The 18,719-nt window shown below is 36.0% G+C and overlaps 1 protein-coding gene across 1 annotated transcript in view; it reads right to left on the bottom strand.

The window, feature by feature from the left end:
• The window catches only part of NALCN (sodium leak channel, non-selective), a 282,164-nt gene that overhangs the window by 160,050 nt on the left and 103,395 nt on the right, over nt 1-18,719 (bottom strand). Inside the window, exons 10-11 of the mRNA XM_027115885.1 lie at nt 15,345-15,476; nt 115-282 (exon numbers count right to left, since the gene is read on the bottom strand). Coding sequence (XP_026971686.1) covers nt 115-282; nt 15,345-15,476 — 300 coding nt within the window. The remainder of the gene's footprint in view (nt 1-114; nt 283-15,344; nt 15,477-18,719) is intronic.

Below are 18,719 nucleotides of genomic sequence, written 5' to 3'. Positions count from 1 at the left end.
TTTTGGTATTTAAAATGTCACAGGGCCTATTTGAAGTTTGTATTTACTACAGTTGTTGGTATTTTCCCTGGAAAGAAAATAATTCTAAAGATAAATAGGCATTATTTGTATTACCTGAAAGTATGTGAATTGAGAATGATAAAGATCTGGATATACATGAAGAGTGGTTCCAATTACGAGCAGCAGCTCGAATTTGTGGAGAGATGAGCTAATATATCCAGTAAATCCCAAACACCATATCTTCAGAAGTGCTTCCAAATCAAAAAGTACCGTAAAAGCCACCTAGAGGAACAAAGGGACAGTGAAATTGTAATGTAAAACTATAATTTATTTCAAAATATTTCATATGGTTGTTAGTGCATGAATTTTAGCCACTATCATATAAAATGAGGAGCCATATCATATAAAAATCTAGAACAATATTGTTAAAAATACGGTTTTGAAACACACCAACTAGAACCTCACAGACCAAATATATCTTAAGCAATCAGAGAAAAATACGTTAAAATATTAAATGTTTGTGAGTGGTATTATTTCCTCACTATTCATCATTTGATATTAATTAAAAGTCATAGCCATTTATAGAATTACAGTACTATATACAGAAAGGCTGCATTTTTCTATAATTTTTATTTTCTAAAAAAAGTTTCTACAATGCACATGATATAGTATAATTACACTTACATATTACTAAGTGTAATTAAACTACAATTTAAAAATTTATATATCATTTATATCTTGGGCCACATAAACAGCAGAGAATTTTGGATTTTATTGGGTTGGCCAAAAAGTTCGTTCGTGTTTTTCCATCACATCTTAGGGAAAAACCCAAACGAACTTTTTGGCCAGCGCAATATAACAAGGAGTTTATGTGTGTGTGCATATGCACACATAAATTAATATGTCTACATTATTAATTTTATAAATTAACAATCGACATTACTGTGTTAATAAATTCGTTCCATCTCTTAATCTATCACATTAATTCTAGGAATTTGCTATTGCAAATAACAATATTATAAAGTACATATACAAACATAGCATATTATTTTTCGTTTGCTTGTCCTATGGATAAAAGCACTCAATTTATAAAGAAGTTTACAACTGGAATTAAAATGGCAATATAATATTAACTTTAAAAAAATTTTATTGGATAGTTGATTTACAATGTTGTGTTAGTTTCAGGTATACAGCAAAGTGAATCAGTTATACATACATCCACTCTTTTTTAGATTCTTTTCCCTATTCTTTTGAGTAGAGTTCCCTGTGCTATACAGTAGGTCCTTATTAGTAATCTATTTTATATACAGTAGTGTGTACATGTCAGTGACATAAGATTAACTTCTAATTAAAGAGTAGTGTGTACATGTCAGTGACATAAGATTAACTTCTAATTAAAGAGCGCAACTAGTCATAACACATCCCTGTCAGAAGATACCAAATGATTTGTTGGAAGACAGGAATAAAGGATAGCTTGCTTCTCTTTTTCTAGGCCAACATGGAAGGGATTTTCTTCCACACACATTTGGAAAATGTGAGGAAAGTGGAGTTTTAATAACATTTTTAGGACTGGAACATTAAAGGGATTGCAGATGGTTAATTTAGGTGTGAGGAGGAACTTAACATTACTTCTCTAGACCCACCTTGCCTCATAATTTAAATTGACATGTCCCTTTTAAAAAATGTAACAGACACACAGAAAAGAAACTTATGGTTACCAAAGGGGATAGTGAGAGTGGGACAGATAAATTAAGAGTTTGGGAGTAACATATATACACCACTATACATAAAATAGTTAAACAACAAAGACCTACTCTATAGCACAGGGAACTCGACTCAAAATCTTGTAATAGCCTATAATGGAAAAGAATCTGAAAAAGAATACATATATATATATACACACACACACATATATATGTGTATATATATGTATTTGACTGAATCACTTTGTTGTATACCTGAGACTACTGTAAATTAACTATACTTCAATAAAAAAAGTGTAACAGAGTAATACATTTTAACTGTGAATTAATCCTAAATACACAAAGTATTAATAAAATTCCTGCCCACCTTTCCCAGGTGATTCATGGTAACCATGTTTTATATTCCCTCCTCATCCAAACATACATAATCACACAATGGGCTTACATTTTATGTCATTCTTCAGCTTCTCACTAACAATCATGGACGTGCCTTCAGGTTAAGAGATATAAGTTCTACTTATTCTTTTTATCAGCTGCATAATTTTGCATGGTATTCAATGTTTATTTAATTCAACATTTTCTCTACTGATTCATTAAAGGGCGGTACTTCTTGGATAAGGAATCATCAGGAAAAATGGTTAAGCGTTTTGCTACTTCAAAAACAGACTGTACTGACCATCCTTATGCAATATCAGTTTTTATTGGGCTTCCCTATCAGTAAGTAGAATCTCCAACCTGGCACCTCTGGGGCAAAGGACATGTTTGCCCACTTTAAATTTTAGAAAGCATTAAGAGATTACTTTCAAAATGTTACGTTGTCATTTGCCTTTCAGCAAGGTAGGAAAGTGTTTCTTTTCCTAAATCTGTACCATCACCTGATGTAATCAAACTTAATAAAACTTTTGCTTAGCTGTCCAGATATGTATTGATGACTTAGATTATTTTTTTAAAACAAGTTTCTGTTCATAACCTTGCCAATTTTCTATGGTGGTGTTGTTTCTTTCTTATCAGTTTTTGGAGTTGTTGATATTAAGGACATTCATCTTTGTCTGCTATATAAACTGAAATATTTTTTCCCTAGTCAATAGTTAGATTTTTAACTCTAGTGGAATTAGTTCTATAAGCACTTTAATTTTTATATGGTCACATGTGTCCATCTTTATAACTTTTTTCTTTACCTTGTACATGCCTTAGAAGGATTAATAGATAGTCTTCATATCTAGAAACACACTATGTTTTTCTATTTATTTGGCCCATATTCTTTAATAAAATTTTCCCCATAAAGATATATTATTGTTTGATTTTGAAATTTATTTCTATTCATTTAATATTCCAGTCACTAATGAAAATGAATTTTTTTTACCTTTTTAATTTTTTTTAACCATTTCTACCTAGTTATTTCCAGTGGAAAGAAAAGCTACTGATTTATTTATATTGATTTTTCTCAACTTGCCTTACTAAATTCTTCTATTAATTCTAAAATTTTAAAAATCTCTTGGGCTTTAAAAACATATATATATTTCATGTGCCAATGAAGATACGATGTTTTTCAAGATTTATTTTGGAGTTAATTGTATTAATTCATTAGCTATAATGGTATAGCCAAATAGTAATATATACTAAGTAATGTGGTGGTAATAACAGGAGTCCATAATATGCCCCTTATTTTCAATGAAAGTTTCTCAGTATTCATATATAATGGTTGCACTGAGCTTAGGGTAATAATTTCTACCATGTTTAAGTACTTTCTTTCTCTTTTATTTTACTTAGAGGGCTTTAGCCTTTAATTCATTGAGGCAATGAAATATATCACAGGAGTCCTTGATTTGTATATTCCTAGAATAAACCCTAGATGCTTATGCTGATTTTATTGGATAATATTTTGTTTATAATTTTTGCAGCTACTGTCATAAATACAATTGGTCTGTAATGTTACTTATACTATAATTATAAGGTTTGGGTTAAGCCTATGGTAGCCTTATCAAACTTATTACGGAGTTTCCCATCTTTTGTACAATCTGTAATTTCTTAAATAAAATAAGAGTTATCTCATCTTTGAAAGTAGATAAAAATCCAGCAGAAAAACCACATGGGCCCAATCTTTTTTATAACGGTAGATCAAAGCTTTCCAATGTTCTTCTGATCAGCTTTCTTACCTCGTCCATCAACTTGGTAGTTTGTACTTTGCCAGGAAATCATTAATTTCCTCTAGATTTTCAAGACCTGTGTTTAGAGTACTTTTTTTTTTTTTTTTCAGAAAGAACTGGTTCAGCAGAGGGCATGAGATATCTTACAAATTTGCTGCCCCTTTAAATCAACTTCTTGGCTGACATTTCTCAGACCTGAAACTAATGTGATTTTGAACTCCAATCCCACGTAGGCAGACTTGTGCTGACACATTTTCACAAAGCGTACTCTTTCCCTACTCTTTTGGAGTCAAGGTCAAGACTTAAGTTTTCCCCACTGTTTCCTTCTGAGGGATGGCCATTTTCCTTCTCTCATTGAGGTACAGACCTCATGTGTCCTGATGTTACATGGGGGTGTCTCTGTTTTGACGCTTCACCTTGAACAGCCCCTCCGTCTGTCCAGGATACAGCTCCTAAAATGGCAAGTTCTAGGAGACAAGCATATGCAAATACCCTCAGGGCAGCCACTGGCCTTAGAGCCCACTAGCTGTTCTTCATTCGCATCAACACAATTTTTGGCCTTGAGAATATTCCTTAATTTTTTTTGCATGGTCTGCTAAGCATTTAAAATGTTTTAATATTTTAGATGTCACTTTTAGTTTTTTCATAGATGATTTTCAGCCCCTTTCTGGGGCCACTTTGTATGCGTCTCCTAGAATCAAGATACTATTTGATTTTGTGTTTAAACATAATCATATTTTCTATGATTTTTTAAAAATCTTGGACCTTCTCTGCCCCAACCTTTAATCAGCCACTTCTCCTTTCAAGGCATATTTTCTATGATTTTTGATAGGAAAATTCAACCCTCTCACATATAGCGTGCCAAAGTTATACCTGGTCTTATGTTTCTAGTTTATTGTATATGTCATTGATATTCATCTTTTAACCTTTTCTTGTCTTTCTGGCTTGGTCAAATTGTTGTTAATGTCTTTTCTCCCCCTTGTTTATTTGGACTCTGCTTTTCTAATCTCCCAGTTTAATTCCCAACTGTCCTACATCAACCTATACTTTTTTATTATTGCATCCAAATTGAATAATTGTAAACTCCTCTCCCGCACAAATGTACTTGCTCACTCTTCCCTCACACCCTTGCCAACCTACAAACTTCATAGTATCCTTCTCTCACCCACACTCCCAGTGATATCACCCCTCTTCCTAAATTCTGCTTTTTCTGAGATCAACCATCAATTTTTTTATTTTATTTTATTTTTTTGGCCGTGCCGCACAGCATACAGGATCTTAGTTCAATGCCCAGGGATTGAACCCGTGCCCCCTGCAGCGGAATCGCAGAGTCTTAACCATTGGACCGCCAGGGAAGTCCCAATTCTAGCTTTTTGAACTGTAATTATTTCTTTTTTTTTCAAGGACCCTTACTTGACATTTTAATTACCATCTTCCATTTAGATTCAATACCCACTACTTTTATTTCCTTTTCATCTTATCTATCTAGTCCTCTGGACTGTGAAGAATTTGTCTTAGGCTTAGGATACTTTGGGGTAGTTTCCTCAAATAAACATCCAGGGTTGTATACTGGCTCAATCCTTTTCTATCAAAAGTGCATTTTTAACACTGACATGAATATTTTGGCTGCATACAGTCTTGAGTTGCAGTTCTTTTCTCTCAGTGGTCAATATATATGTTGGTTCACTGCCTTTACTTTCCAATATTGAGGATGAGTCATCCAAAGCACAATATATTTATCTTGATTTTGCAGGTTATTTAAGCCCATTCGGAGGTTTAAAAAAGTTTTTTCTTTATGCTTGCAACCAAGGAGGGTCACCAGGATATGCCTAGGAATGTACCTTTTTTTCATTTATCCTGAGACTTGGTGAGCGCTTTCAATCTACAGATTTATGCTTTACCTCAGTTTAGGAAAATTTTCTTCTCTCATTTATTATTACTCTTCTTTCTGTTCCCTTTGTCCTTCAGGGGCTCCTATTATTCACATCCAAGTGGCGAGTCTCTTGCTTTTTCCCTCATGTTTTCCACCGTTTTTTAATTTTTTCCACTTGCTCTCCTATATTAATAATTAGCTCTCATCAACGACCATGCCCTTTTCAGCTCACTTTTTGAAAATGTTAGTCAAAGTTCAGAAGGTTTGTTTTTTGCCCTAATTATCTATCTTTGAGACACGGGGAAAAAACCCTACTCTCTCTCCCGTCAGTTCTACTCTACTGGGAAACTCCTGCACTAGATGTTCATCTTGGATTTCCCAGTTCCGTCCTCAGTTTCTGAATCCCTTTGTGTAAGAATATTTTTCTTTGCTTGCTCATGGCTATATGCTTTTTGTTTGTTTGTCTGTCTTTAACGGTCTCTTGAGTCAGACAGAGAAAGACAAATATACAATACCACTTATACGTGGAATCTAAAAAAAGGCTACAAACGAACTAATCTATAAAACAGAAACAGAGTTACAGATGTAGAAAATAAACTTATGGTTACCGGGGGGTAAGGGGGGTAGAGGGATAAACTGGAACATGGGACTGACACATACACAGTACTATATATAAAATAGGTAACTAATAGGGAACTATTAGTTAGCACAGGGAACTCTACTCAATACTCTGTAATGGCCTATGTGGGAAAAGAATCTAAAAAAGAGTGGATATATGTATATGCATAACTGATTCACTTTGCTGTACAGCAGAAACTAACACAACATTGTAAATCAACTATACCCCAATAAAAATTTTTTTTAAAAATGCTCTCTTGAGCGGTGGTAAACAAGGGATGGTATGAGGCATCATGTTTTTTGTGGTGAAAGACCTGAAACCCCGCAGCCGCTTTGCTGGGTAGCAGGAGGAAGCCGCTTCGTGTCAGGATTCTTCCCAGGCTGGTGGAATCCATTCCTAACTTCCCTCCTGGGAGAAATTCAGCTTCTGGGGAGATTCCCTTCCTGGATCACTGAGATCAACAGGATTCTGTTAGACCTCCTGGGACCACAAGGAACCAGTGGGCAGATGCAACTCCTTTGCAGGGTCAGCCTGAGGCGACCAGAGGACCCAGATCCCTGCAAGTCATAACAAGAGGCAATTCCTCTCTAACCCTGACTTCTCACTCCAGGGCCCGCAGCACGATGAGGAAGTCCAGCACCTGTCCCCTCCCCCAGGCATCCTGGCAGAGTTCAGGAAAAGCTGAAACTCAGATGCATCCGTCCTGAAGGTTCCCCTGCAGCCCGGCCTGGCTGCTGTATCAGCAGAGGGAGCATTGGCCACTGCCCACATCTCCACTTCTCCCTCACCTGTATTTTTAGACTTTCACTTCAAAGGAAGGAATGTAATCCATATCAAAGTAGGCTTTTTTTTTTTTTTTAAAGCAGGGAACTACCAATAAATGCCTGAAATATATCCAAATAGATTGTCTAATTACATATAAATACAATTAATCACTTTACTAACTTTGCATTTGCTATCAAAAGACAGATGGAATGACCTGTTTAAATGATCATAATTTATAATAAAATAGGCAGCTGGATCCATCTGCATTATTATTTGCCTGGTGGGAAAACTTATATGCTTTTCAAAGACACTAAAAGGCACTAAAAGTGATTTAGCAAACTATTATGTGATTATGTATAAATACCCATATTCCCACTGATTTTCCTACTAGCATGCCTGATTCCAATTCTCCTGGGAGCAAATACCTTTTTTTCTAACATAGTTTGTTAATTGTTAACAAGCTAATGTTCCCATTCTCTGAAAACCAGTATCAATCCCAAAGTGCTGAAATTTCATGGAAAAATATTATGCACAAAAATATGTCTAACTTACTTGTAATTATGGGTTATTCTGGAGTGGGGGAGAACTATGTCAGGAATTACAAAAAGGATTTAGGAAAATTAAGTTGTCAGTTATTTTAGTGTACGTTAGAGGGTTTAGCATAGGATTTCAATTCAGCAGAAGACAACAGTTGGGAAGAATCAGGGTAGAAGCAGTGAGGTTTTTTTAGTAACCTCTTTTCAATGGGTGACTCCAGCCTGCCTCAAGGAACTCAACCTTGACAGTTGCTGGACAGGGTGGAACTTGCAACCGTCATGCTGTTGGCCGTATAAAAAGGAGGCTAGCAGGCTGTCTGCAGAACCCAGTTACCTGGAAGGGTTCCCCAGAAGCATCATCTAAGAATGTGTCCAATCTAGAGGTTATCTTCAAATCCTTTTTTTTTTTTTTTTGATTTTTATTGGAGTAGAGTTGATTTACATTGTTGTGTTAGTTTCTGCTGTATGACAAAGTGAATCTGCTATACATAGACATATATCCACTCTTTTTTCGATTCTTTTCCCATATAGGTCATTACAGAGTATTGAGTAGGGTTCCCTGTGCTATACAGTAGGTCCTTATTAGTTACCTATTTTATATATAGTAGTGTGTATATATCAATCCCAATCTTCCAATTTATCCCTCCCCCCCCTTCCCCCTTGGCAACCATAAGTTTGTTTTCTATATCTGTGACTCTATTTCTATTTTGTAAGTAAGTTCATTTGTACCACTTTTTTAGATTCCACATATAAGTGATGTCATATGGTATTTCTCTTTCTCTGTCTGACTTATTTCACTCAGTATGACAATCTCTAGGTCCTCTGCAAATCCTTAGCAGTCAGCAGTGCAGCCTCGTCATTCCTAGCCTGGGAGCACCCATGACCTTGGCCCCTAACTCTTCAGTCCCCACATCGAAAAGGTCACAGTGGGACCTTCTCTCTGCCTCGAGCCCTCAGAGTATATTACACCATCGGTGGGTGCTTAAAGTTGAAACTTGTCTTTTTAAGAGTGAAGGCAAGATTTGTAAGAGGATAATAAACTTTTCATAAAGATTTTTGTCACATTACTTGAAAAAAATTGAAAACAATACATGAAAAAAACAAAATATTTCTTTCTTCTTACAATTTTCCTAAGTCAGTGTTTTGCAATCTTTTTTTTTTTTTTAACCACCTCCCCGGCCAAGGAGTCTTTTTAGATATTTAGTTTCTAATCACTACACCATATGGAATTTTATTAGCACAGTTATGTTATAAATATAAACATATCAATCTCTTCTTTATATATGGCAAGAATAAGATTTTTTTGCCTCCCCAAGAATAATTTTTATCCCCTTAGAGGTGTTTTCACCTCCCGTTGAGAATTCATGCTGTACAGATAAATCAGGTTTGATGTCACGACAGCAAAGTTTAACTAATATTTTCAGGAATGCAGGTTGTATGAGTTCTTTAAACACCACATTTTATTATTTATTTTCCAAATTTTCATCTTATAATAATACATATGTCATTTAATATCTACTATAACAAGCCCTCTTGTCCTCAAGGAAATTATCAATAAGGGAATGCAGATTTAATTAAAATTAAATAAATTAAGTTAAATTAATAAATTTAAAGGAGTTACTGTCCTAAGAAACGTTATTATATCTGTTCTTAGGATAAAAGCACACAACTTGTGAAAAGATTTTTTTTGTTTTTTAGAATGAAAATTGCAAGAAATTAGTTTAAAATGCTTGTTTTCCAAAAGAACTTGTAATTGGATTTGTGAGGCTAGCAGGTAAGACAACAAGAGACTGCCAAATTTCTGAAGCTCAGGAGAAAAATAACTGAACAGAAAATGACATGCTTAATATAAATGGAACAATGGAAATTGTTCTGCCCTTTTAATTCAATGAATAATGTATGAACATTTATAGGTGACAAATTATAAATGAGCTGATTGTACTATGCAGGTCTGAGAAGATAAAATAGTAGAGATACTGCCCATATGTGCAAAGATATTTGAAATATATTATCCAAGATTTGTGTTGCAGACTCTATTTCATAATTTCAGAGAAACATAATGGATATTCATGAGAAAATGAATGCATATTTATCACAGAAGAAGATAACAGGACAAATGCAATTCAGGCAACACTATTCTCCTAAATGAAATTCAGGTTAAATAACACCCAAATAAATGATGACCTGCATCATTCCAGAGGTGTCTGTAAATCACCTACTCTTAGTCTATAGTGTAACTTCAATATTCTAGACAGTTAAAGAGCAAACTTTGGAGATGGATCATTGAATAATCAAGAATGTCATTACTGTGTTATTTTTTCACTCAGCAAGATACTGCCCAAATCCTATAGGAACTCATGAAAAAGCTACAGCCAAAAGATACTTATTTAATTAAAGTTTCCCAGAAAATGAAATTAAACTTAATGACAATATGAAAGACTGCTGGTAGAGCAGGATAAGTTACTTTCATAATTCAGTCATTTCTTGTGATTGAGATGAAATACGGTTGTCAGATTTTGTTGGAACTAAAATAAATGGCTCTTTCACTTAATTTCATTTTAACAAATACCATAAAGCCAAATGTCTTCAGAGGAACACAGAAATCACTTTGCTAGAAAAGATAACTTCCTGTAGGATGGCAAAATGATTCTATGCTTATGAAAGCCCTTCTGTTTCAAAACACAGAACAATCATAGAAAAAGAGGAAACCAAAGAGACACCCTGGAGTTTCTAAATGAGGTAAACCTCTCTCTCGACCAGAAATGCAACAGGGATATGCTGTTATAACTTCATTGTTCTCCTCTCTCTCCCACCAATTTATGAGTTTCTTAAAAGAGGAATTTTGTTAAAATTGTGAATCTTCTGTGCATAAGGCTGTGCTGATAAACTTCTGTTAAACATACAATCTAGTGGATATACAGATATATTTATATTTTTTATATAATAATAGGACAGTATTGTTCAAGTTTTATTCTTTATTAAGAAAATGAGACTATACATTGTAAAATATAATTATGTTCATTATAACATGTGATTTTATGTATATTAATGACAATGACTTATCTTAGATCAAAATGAAACTCTTACAAAAGAAAGTAACTCTTTACCTCTTTATGTTTATGTAGAGCCTAGAAAACAAAGAATAGTTTTCCCTGTTTCTCAACTAATTCTAAATTTACGTTAGTTGATCCAAAGTAACTAAACAAGTCCCCAGCTTCACAGTAGAAGCTAAGCAGGTTAATTTATGCTTAAAGGATGTTTTTTAGAGTGCACGTTGACTCCTATTGGGTAGAGTGGTTTATTTTGGATTTTCAAAATAATTTATTCTGGAATATGTGGGAACTCAAGAAATTACTTCTCTGAAAGCTCATGGCCTCTTGTGATCTATTTTAAAGGTAAACATTTCAAAATATTACATAATGCTATTACCTTAAACACTATGTCATTATAGTCCATAAACTTGAACTGCTGTTATTATAGCCATTTTGAGGATTAAATGAGATAATGAATTCCTTTAAAGCACTTGGCAACATAATGGAACCTCTAAAAAAATGGTAGCTATTATGTTGTTAGTCTTACTATATTTGAATTTAACCCATGGGGATGTTAGTTGGCATGCTCTGTGTTTCTACAGCTTAAACCAAGATCAAGCTCAATGCTTATTTTCATAAATAAAATTTCACTGGGACACAACCCTTCTGAGGCCACATTCACTTTTTGCACAACAGCAGTAGAGTTGAGTAGTTGAAACAGAGGGCACATGGCCTGAAAAGCCTGAAATGTTTACTATCTGGCTCTTCAAGAAAAAGTCTGTTGACTCCTGGCTTAAGCCCAAACCATCTTTACCAATTTTTTTAAAAGAGAGTATTTCATAAAAAATTAAGTGTGATTAAAATGACTTATCCACACTCATTTAAAACAAACCATGTGCAAGTTTCTGATACAAAGAAAAGAGATAATGTGATTTGAATAAAGACCAAACATGCTTTGGGAAACTCAGACACCCCAAATCGATAAATAGATGTGAACAAATTCTGAATGTTTCAGTAGTTCAAGAATAAAGTGATGTCTATACATTTTGTAAGTGAACTAAACCTCTACTATGTTGTTTATGAAAATCAAATTTACTTTCAGTGGTTTGGGAAGTGGGCAACAATTAATAGAAACACATGTGCCAGATTTTACTATACAATCCTCTCTTTCTGATTTTTTTTTTAATAATCTTTTTTTAAAAGAATTTTTTTGTGTGTGGACCATTTTTAAAGTCTTTATTGAATTTCTTACAATATTGCTTTTGTTTTATGTTTTGGTTTTTTTGCTGTAAGGCATATGGGACCTTAGCTCCCCGACCAGGGATCAAACTTGCACCCCCTACATTGGAAGGCGAAGTCTGAACCATGGACAGCCAGGGAAGTCCCTCTTTCTGATTTTTTAAATTAAAAAATAGTACTATATACAAAAAAGAACAATGACAAGGATTTTTCAACTACCACTGGACGCCACCTATACACTTAAATAGTATCAATGAACTCTACAATATTAAAATATTTGAAATTTTGTTGGAATTTCTTACAGCATGATCATAAATCAGCTAACACACATAAACACATTAGGAAAGAGATCAATTTTGTTTATGAAAAAATTAGGTAAAATTTACCGGAGGATTCTGTTCTGTTCTTCTGTTCCCAGAATGGCTTATATATTTACTGTATAGGATTGATTTAGTACTACTGAGTATGCACACTGGGCTACAAAGGAAATGTTAATGGAATCTCTAAATATCCAGGGCTCCCTCAGAAGCAAATATAATTTGCTCCTTCCAGTGAGACAGGCATAAGGTCAATCACGTGTAGCCGTTTCTGTTTTTATTCTAGGCATTTCTGTCATCAGCCTTTTTGCCTCTGGTTCTAATACTATTGTGTAATTCTTCCACCTCACCTCTCTTCCCTCCTCATTCCACCCAGAGCCTTTAACTAACCTTTGGGTTTCTCGTTCCCTGTTAAACAATTTCTTCTTCACTCTGGATCTCTGAGCACAGAGTCCGCTTCTTCTATCCTTGTCTCTACCGGTCCTGTCCCAAATGCATGACTCCCCCCACTGCCCTGTCCAGAAAAGGATACTCATGCTCCAATGCCCCGTGTGGCCCATGGAGGACAAGGTGTGGATGAGGAAGAGATGCCCCACCCATTACTGCTCCACACCCCTTTGAGATGTACTCCGTCAGGTGAAAACCCCCTCTCCCACACTCTCCCCATGCCCTCGATAGAAGGCCCTCTATTGATCTCTATTCATTTCTCTGTCAGTCACTCCCACATGCCACTTACACTCCCTTCCAGAAGAACTGGCCTCAACGCTCAATGACGTGTGTCACTGTGAAGATTTAGCCAACACCATACCCCGACAGTTCCCTGCCATCTTTGCCTTGACTCCATCATTACGTCTGAGCCACCCACATCCATAGAACACCCTAGATTTTGTATTTAGTTACCCAGAATTATTCTGAAATATAAATCCTGCACCCCGCTCTCTGATCACAACCTTACCTTCTAGCTCTCTTACTCCATCCCTTTAACTATACCTGTTCTTTGACCATTGGAGACCCTTGATCCTTCATTTTTACTCTTTCATTCTCCTCTTATTTTCCCTCTTTTCATATCCAACCTAGACCACAGGGTCATCATTTCAACTCCTTTGCCAACCACCCATGTTCCCTGATCCCTTGTCTCTCAGCTCCACTAGACTGAAAAAGCTCTAGAGTTGGATCAATCCGAATGTTGCCTTTCTCCCTTTTATGAAAGGCCGAAAAAAGTCACAGGCCTGTCTCAATTGGCATCACTATAAATTTGTAGTCTCAATCTTCAGTGCTGCATTCGATGTATCAGTCATTAGCTTTTTGCATTCTCCACATGACCCGTGTCCTATCCCTCTTCTCCACAAGCTTCCCACTTCACCGTCTCATCATCAGGCTGGATGAGACCTTGCTTCCTACTTCACAGGACAGACGGAAATTACTTGATTGGGATTCCTTCAAGTCCCATCCCTGTGTTAGAAATTCACCTGCAAGGATGACTCTTGGTCCATGTTCCCCTCTGCTTTCAATGACAAGCCATGCTTTCTGTGCTGGATTTGCAGCAAGATTATACCCATTTTTCAGGTGTTGGGCTGGACATAATTTCTTCATGAGCCCCTGTCATTTGTTCTCCACAGCATAAAAAGTTGTTATTGTTCACTGTCTATATTTTTGCTAAACTGTAAGCTCCATATACGACACAGCTATCAGGCAGTGTCACATCACAGAGACTCTACTACAGTGAAAGTCTAATACTAATGATATTTTCTTACAGGAAACAAACCTCCACAAGAGGGGAATTCGTAAGTGACTCCTTTAAAGGTTCTTGACACCCACACAGATGTTTATATTCAATAGCTGTATACTATCAATTCTTTTTCTGAAAAGTTGATGTGTTGGTGGACTGACTTTTTATTAACCAAATCCATTTTTAAATGCACTGGGAGAATTCTGCATATATAAGGAACTCAACTATAAGGCAAGTTGATTTTGTACATGAAAAGTGGTTTTGTAATAAAAATAATCACATTGCGGGCTTCCCTGGTGGCGCAGTGGTTGAGAATCTGCCTGCCAATGCAGGGGACACGGGTTTGAGCCCTGGTCTGGAAAGATCCCACATACCGCGCAGCAACTAGGCCCGTGAGCCACAACTACTGAGCCTGCACGTCTGGAGCCTGTGCTCTGCAACAAGAGAGGCCGCGATAGTGAGAGGCCCATGCACCGCGACGAAGAGTGGCCCCCGCTTGCCGCAACTAGAGAAAGCCCTTGCACAGAAACGAAGACCCAACACAGCCAAAAATAAATAAATAAATATTAAAAAAAAAAATCACATTGCGATGTTTCTGCTTTTTAAGTTGTCTTTTTCATATATTGGATTTCTTGAAGGGTAGCACAGCTGAATATGCATTCCTCACTTATATGATGAATGGGTTTTGAAAGAGCTGTCAATTTTTACATAAGTACATAACCACTGAATTCTAAGATATATTTTAGAAATAATTTTTTACAATGAAAAAAAGTAGTGGTCTCTGGAAATCATTAAAAAATATTTAAGAATCAAATATTAACAAAGTTATCCCAGCAGTAAGAAGTCTATTACAAAACTCTGGTATGGGATGCGGAGTGCTGGATGATGCTAATCTAATCACTAAACCTACCTGTTCCTGAGTGGACATCTTTAGTGCAGGTTGCAACACTTCAGATTTTTAGAACAGAAATCCTTCAGCTTCTCCCCAGCCCCCTCCCTGGTACTGTTGAGATGACTTGCTCATTTATAATATTCTGAATCTGTGCTTTGCTTACACTTAGAAGGAAACAGACTAACACAACATGACAAAGGAGAGAAAATAAGAGGTTGATAGGAAAACAGCAAGATGGCCAGAGTAACCGTAGGGCAAGGTTACCGTGGCAATGTGACACACTGTGGGAAAGATCACTCAGGCTCAGGGCGACAGGAAACAAATCAGGCAACACGGTGACCAAGGGAAACACCTCTGAAGCAGACAATGAATCAGCTTTGGTCAGAGTCAAGTAATTAACAAACTGCAATTTTCACATTGAAAAAAGGTGCTATGACTAGCCGAGGTTTTCGTCTACCTTGAAAAGTGATCTGCACCCCGTGAGCTGCTTACCTCCGCAAGATAGAACTCATCATATTGCCTTCTGAAGGTTTCTCCTTTGTGATAGTTGCTGGCAGCCACTATCACGTCCACAGTCACCATGCTCAGGATGAACATGTGGAAGACGGATGACCGCATCATTTGCTGAGGAGGCAAAACAGATGGACTCTTAACAAAGAAACAAACCCGTGATTCAACAGAACTATGTGCTTAGGCCTTGGTCTGCAACATCTTTGTGATATGCTGCTGTGCAGAACAGTCTTTTTTAAAAAAAAATTTATTTTATTGAAGTATAGTTGATTTACAATGTTGTGTTAATTTCTGCTGTACAGCAAACTGATTCAGTTATACATACATACATTGACACATTCCTTTTCAGATTCTTTTCCATTATGGTTTATCACAGGATATTGAATATAGTTCCCTGTGCTCTACAGTAGGGCCTGTTGTTTATCCATTCTATATAATAGTTTGCATCTGCTAATCCCAAACTACCAATCCTTCCCTCCCCCACTCCCCTGCCCCTTGGCAACCACATGTCCAGAACAGTCCTTCTAAGATAACTTGATGAATGTCACTGAATAGTGAGCAAAGGAATCATTTTTCTGCAGGCAGCTAAAAAATAACTGGGGAGAGAGTTTCAGAGACTTTTGGTTAAAAGTTGAAAATACATTTCATTGAACTTGTATACAGCCTGTATCTTAATTTTCACTGATTAGTTAGGAAGCTTTTATCCTTACTACTGACTCTATGCAGAAATTATTTTTGGAAAGCTGATACCACATAACAAGTATTGCTCTATTCTGTTAAGAGAAAGAGCTACTGCTGAGGAAAGCATTTTCGAGATAATCATAAAAGCAGAAAAGTGGGAGAAACCTAAGATCTATTTATTTTTAAATTTATTGCCTCTGTAAATTATTTATTTCTTTAAATTACTATTTTTAATAATTTACTCTCTATGTTTTAAACCACTTTTTGAGGTATGGTTGACTTTAAAAAAAGTGGTACATATTGAATGTATACAACTCAATGAGCTCGGGGGTAAAAATACACCCATGAAACCATCACCATCATCAAGGCCATATACATATCCGTCACCTCCCAAAGCTTCCTTTCAACTCCATTATTATTATTATTAGTGGTAAGAACACAACATAAGATCTATCCTCTTAGCAAATTTTAAATATACAATAGAGTATTGCTAACTACAGGCACTTATGCTGTATAGTAGACCTTCAGAATTTATTTATCTTATATATTGGAACTTTGTTCCCTTTGCATAAATATGTTATTGAAAATTATACTACAACTAATAATAGCTAATGTCTATATTTATAATTATTATATGCCTGGAGCTGTTGTAGGTGCTTTACATAAATTAACTCATTTAATGTCATAACGGCCCTAGGAAGTTACTCTAACTTTATAGAGAAGGAAACTGAGGCTCAGAGAAGTTAAATAACTTCCTGTCTCACACACACATGTTGAAGATGGAACCACAATTTGGACCCAAGTCTGGTCCAAGTCTGCTGCCTACACTGAGGTGAAATAATTAGGCATTCCAAAAAAATGACTATTATTATAATAGCTACCATGTATTGAATACTATAAGTATGTTATTTATTTCATTTCTTTTCATCTCCACCATATACACAGTGGGATATATTACTCACTTCTTCCAGTGAGCTCAGAAAGATTAAGTCATATGTCCAAGGTCACACAGCAAGTATACAGCAGAGCCAGGCTCCGTACCCCTGTCTGTTTAAGTCCATTCTGGTAGCCCCTGCCCACTGTGGGGTAGGAAGTATATAAAAGGACAGAGTAGAAGCTGAAGGCCCTGGGCAGAAGAAGGAGGAGAGAGAGGCTGACCACATAACAAACCACTGAATCACATCCCTTGGCGCCAACTGCCCGGGGACTGGTGCCACCATGTAGCAGGGTCTCGCCTGTTCTTAGTACTTACAAACACATAAGGACACCATTTGATCTCGACCTGAGACTCCTTCGGTCTTTGCAACTGAAAGAACATAACTAAACCAGAACCTAAGAACAGAAAAAGAGGCAAAGGATGCCTCTGAGCCCACCACTGGCTCTCTGCATCCACATATGCACATTCATATGGCTTCATCACCCTACAGTCAGCAACAGCACGGGCTCTGAGCCAAAGTGCGTGGAGCTGAAACTCTACCACATACGAACTCTGGCCCTGAGCAAGATACTTAAACCTCTCTGTGCCTCAGTTTTCCCATCAGTAAAATGGAGACAAAACTGGCTACTCTAAAAGTTGTTATCATAAACAAGTAAATATTTGTAAGCTCTTACATCAGCACTTGCATATTATAAATGTTCTATTAAGATTTGCAGTAAAAAAAATGCAGTTCTGTGAATGAGGTATTTTTCTGTTCAGGAATGAGAAATAAATTGTACTAGGTCAAAGAATTAATTATGTTGTATATTTGAGTCCAGAGCCAAGTGAGATAAATAAAAGTAATAAAGTCTAATAATGTGAGAGATGTCAGAGCCATTGGAAAAGCAGGTATCTAGTAAGGTTGTGTGTCACCATGGCTACTGATGCATTCTAACATCCATTTATTTGCCCTTGACTTTATTTTATGGGTAATACAAAATCAAGTTCCAGAACTGTCAGTCAACATATTTAAATGCACATCAATTTGCTTGCAGGAACTACTGACCTTCATAAAGTAGATAAGCAAATCAGTGGCCAAGTTTCTATCCTCATTAGAATTTTTATTTAGTCTTTCTTGCATTGTGAGAGTTAAATTCCGTAACTATTATTCCTTTTCTATACTCTTTTCAATATAATGTTCTATTAAAAACATTTCAACTGATTTCCACTTCATCTGCATGACAGAAAAGCCACAACTTTCTATTTTCCTTAGCTGTGGATTTATGTCTTAAGTAAACTGTTATTACTGAAAGGTCCAAACAAAGCTTTTAGCCATGGCTGTCAAAAAACTTTTAAATTGGTTTTGTAACTGTCACAGCTTCACTTTGGTGCTGTCATTATAATTAGATTATTTTTTGTCTGAATGTCTACGTATTCCTGTTGGTACAGAGTCATTAAAGTAATCACTTAAAATGGATTTTGATACGCTATAATCACCATTGCTCGGCTGACTTTCTCCAAAGTAATAACTTTCAAATATTAAATAAGAATTAAGGTAATCAGTATGTGCAGTAGCCAAATTTAAATAATAAAACCAGTAACTTTAGCTTTAAAGATAGAGCTAGCTACATAAACCACTTCAACTCAATCCAATGAAACCAACGTTTGAACTTGGCTACAGGCTTCCTTAGTGCAGAACGGCTGGCAACATTACACTTAGAGTCACGCTTACATCCATAGGACAGTCCAAATTTATACCC

This window comes from Aethalodelphis obliquidens, unplaced genomic scaffold (genome assembly GCF_003676395.1).
Source record: "Aethalodelphis obliquidens isolate GAN/ISIS:26980383/991018 unplaced genomic scaffold, ASM367639v1 scaffold15, whole genome shotgun sequence".
NCBI classification, from domain to species: domain Eukaryota; kingdom Metazoa; phylum Chordata; class Mammalia; order Artiodactyla; family Delphinidae; genus Aethalodelphis; species Aethalodelphis obliquidens.
The sequence above is the reverse complement of the archived record's forward strand: the minus strand, read 5'-3'. Positions and strand labels throughout refer to the sequence as shown.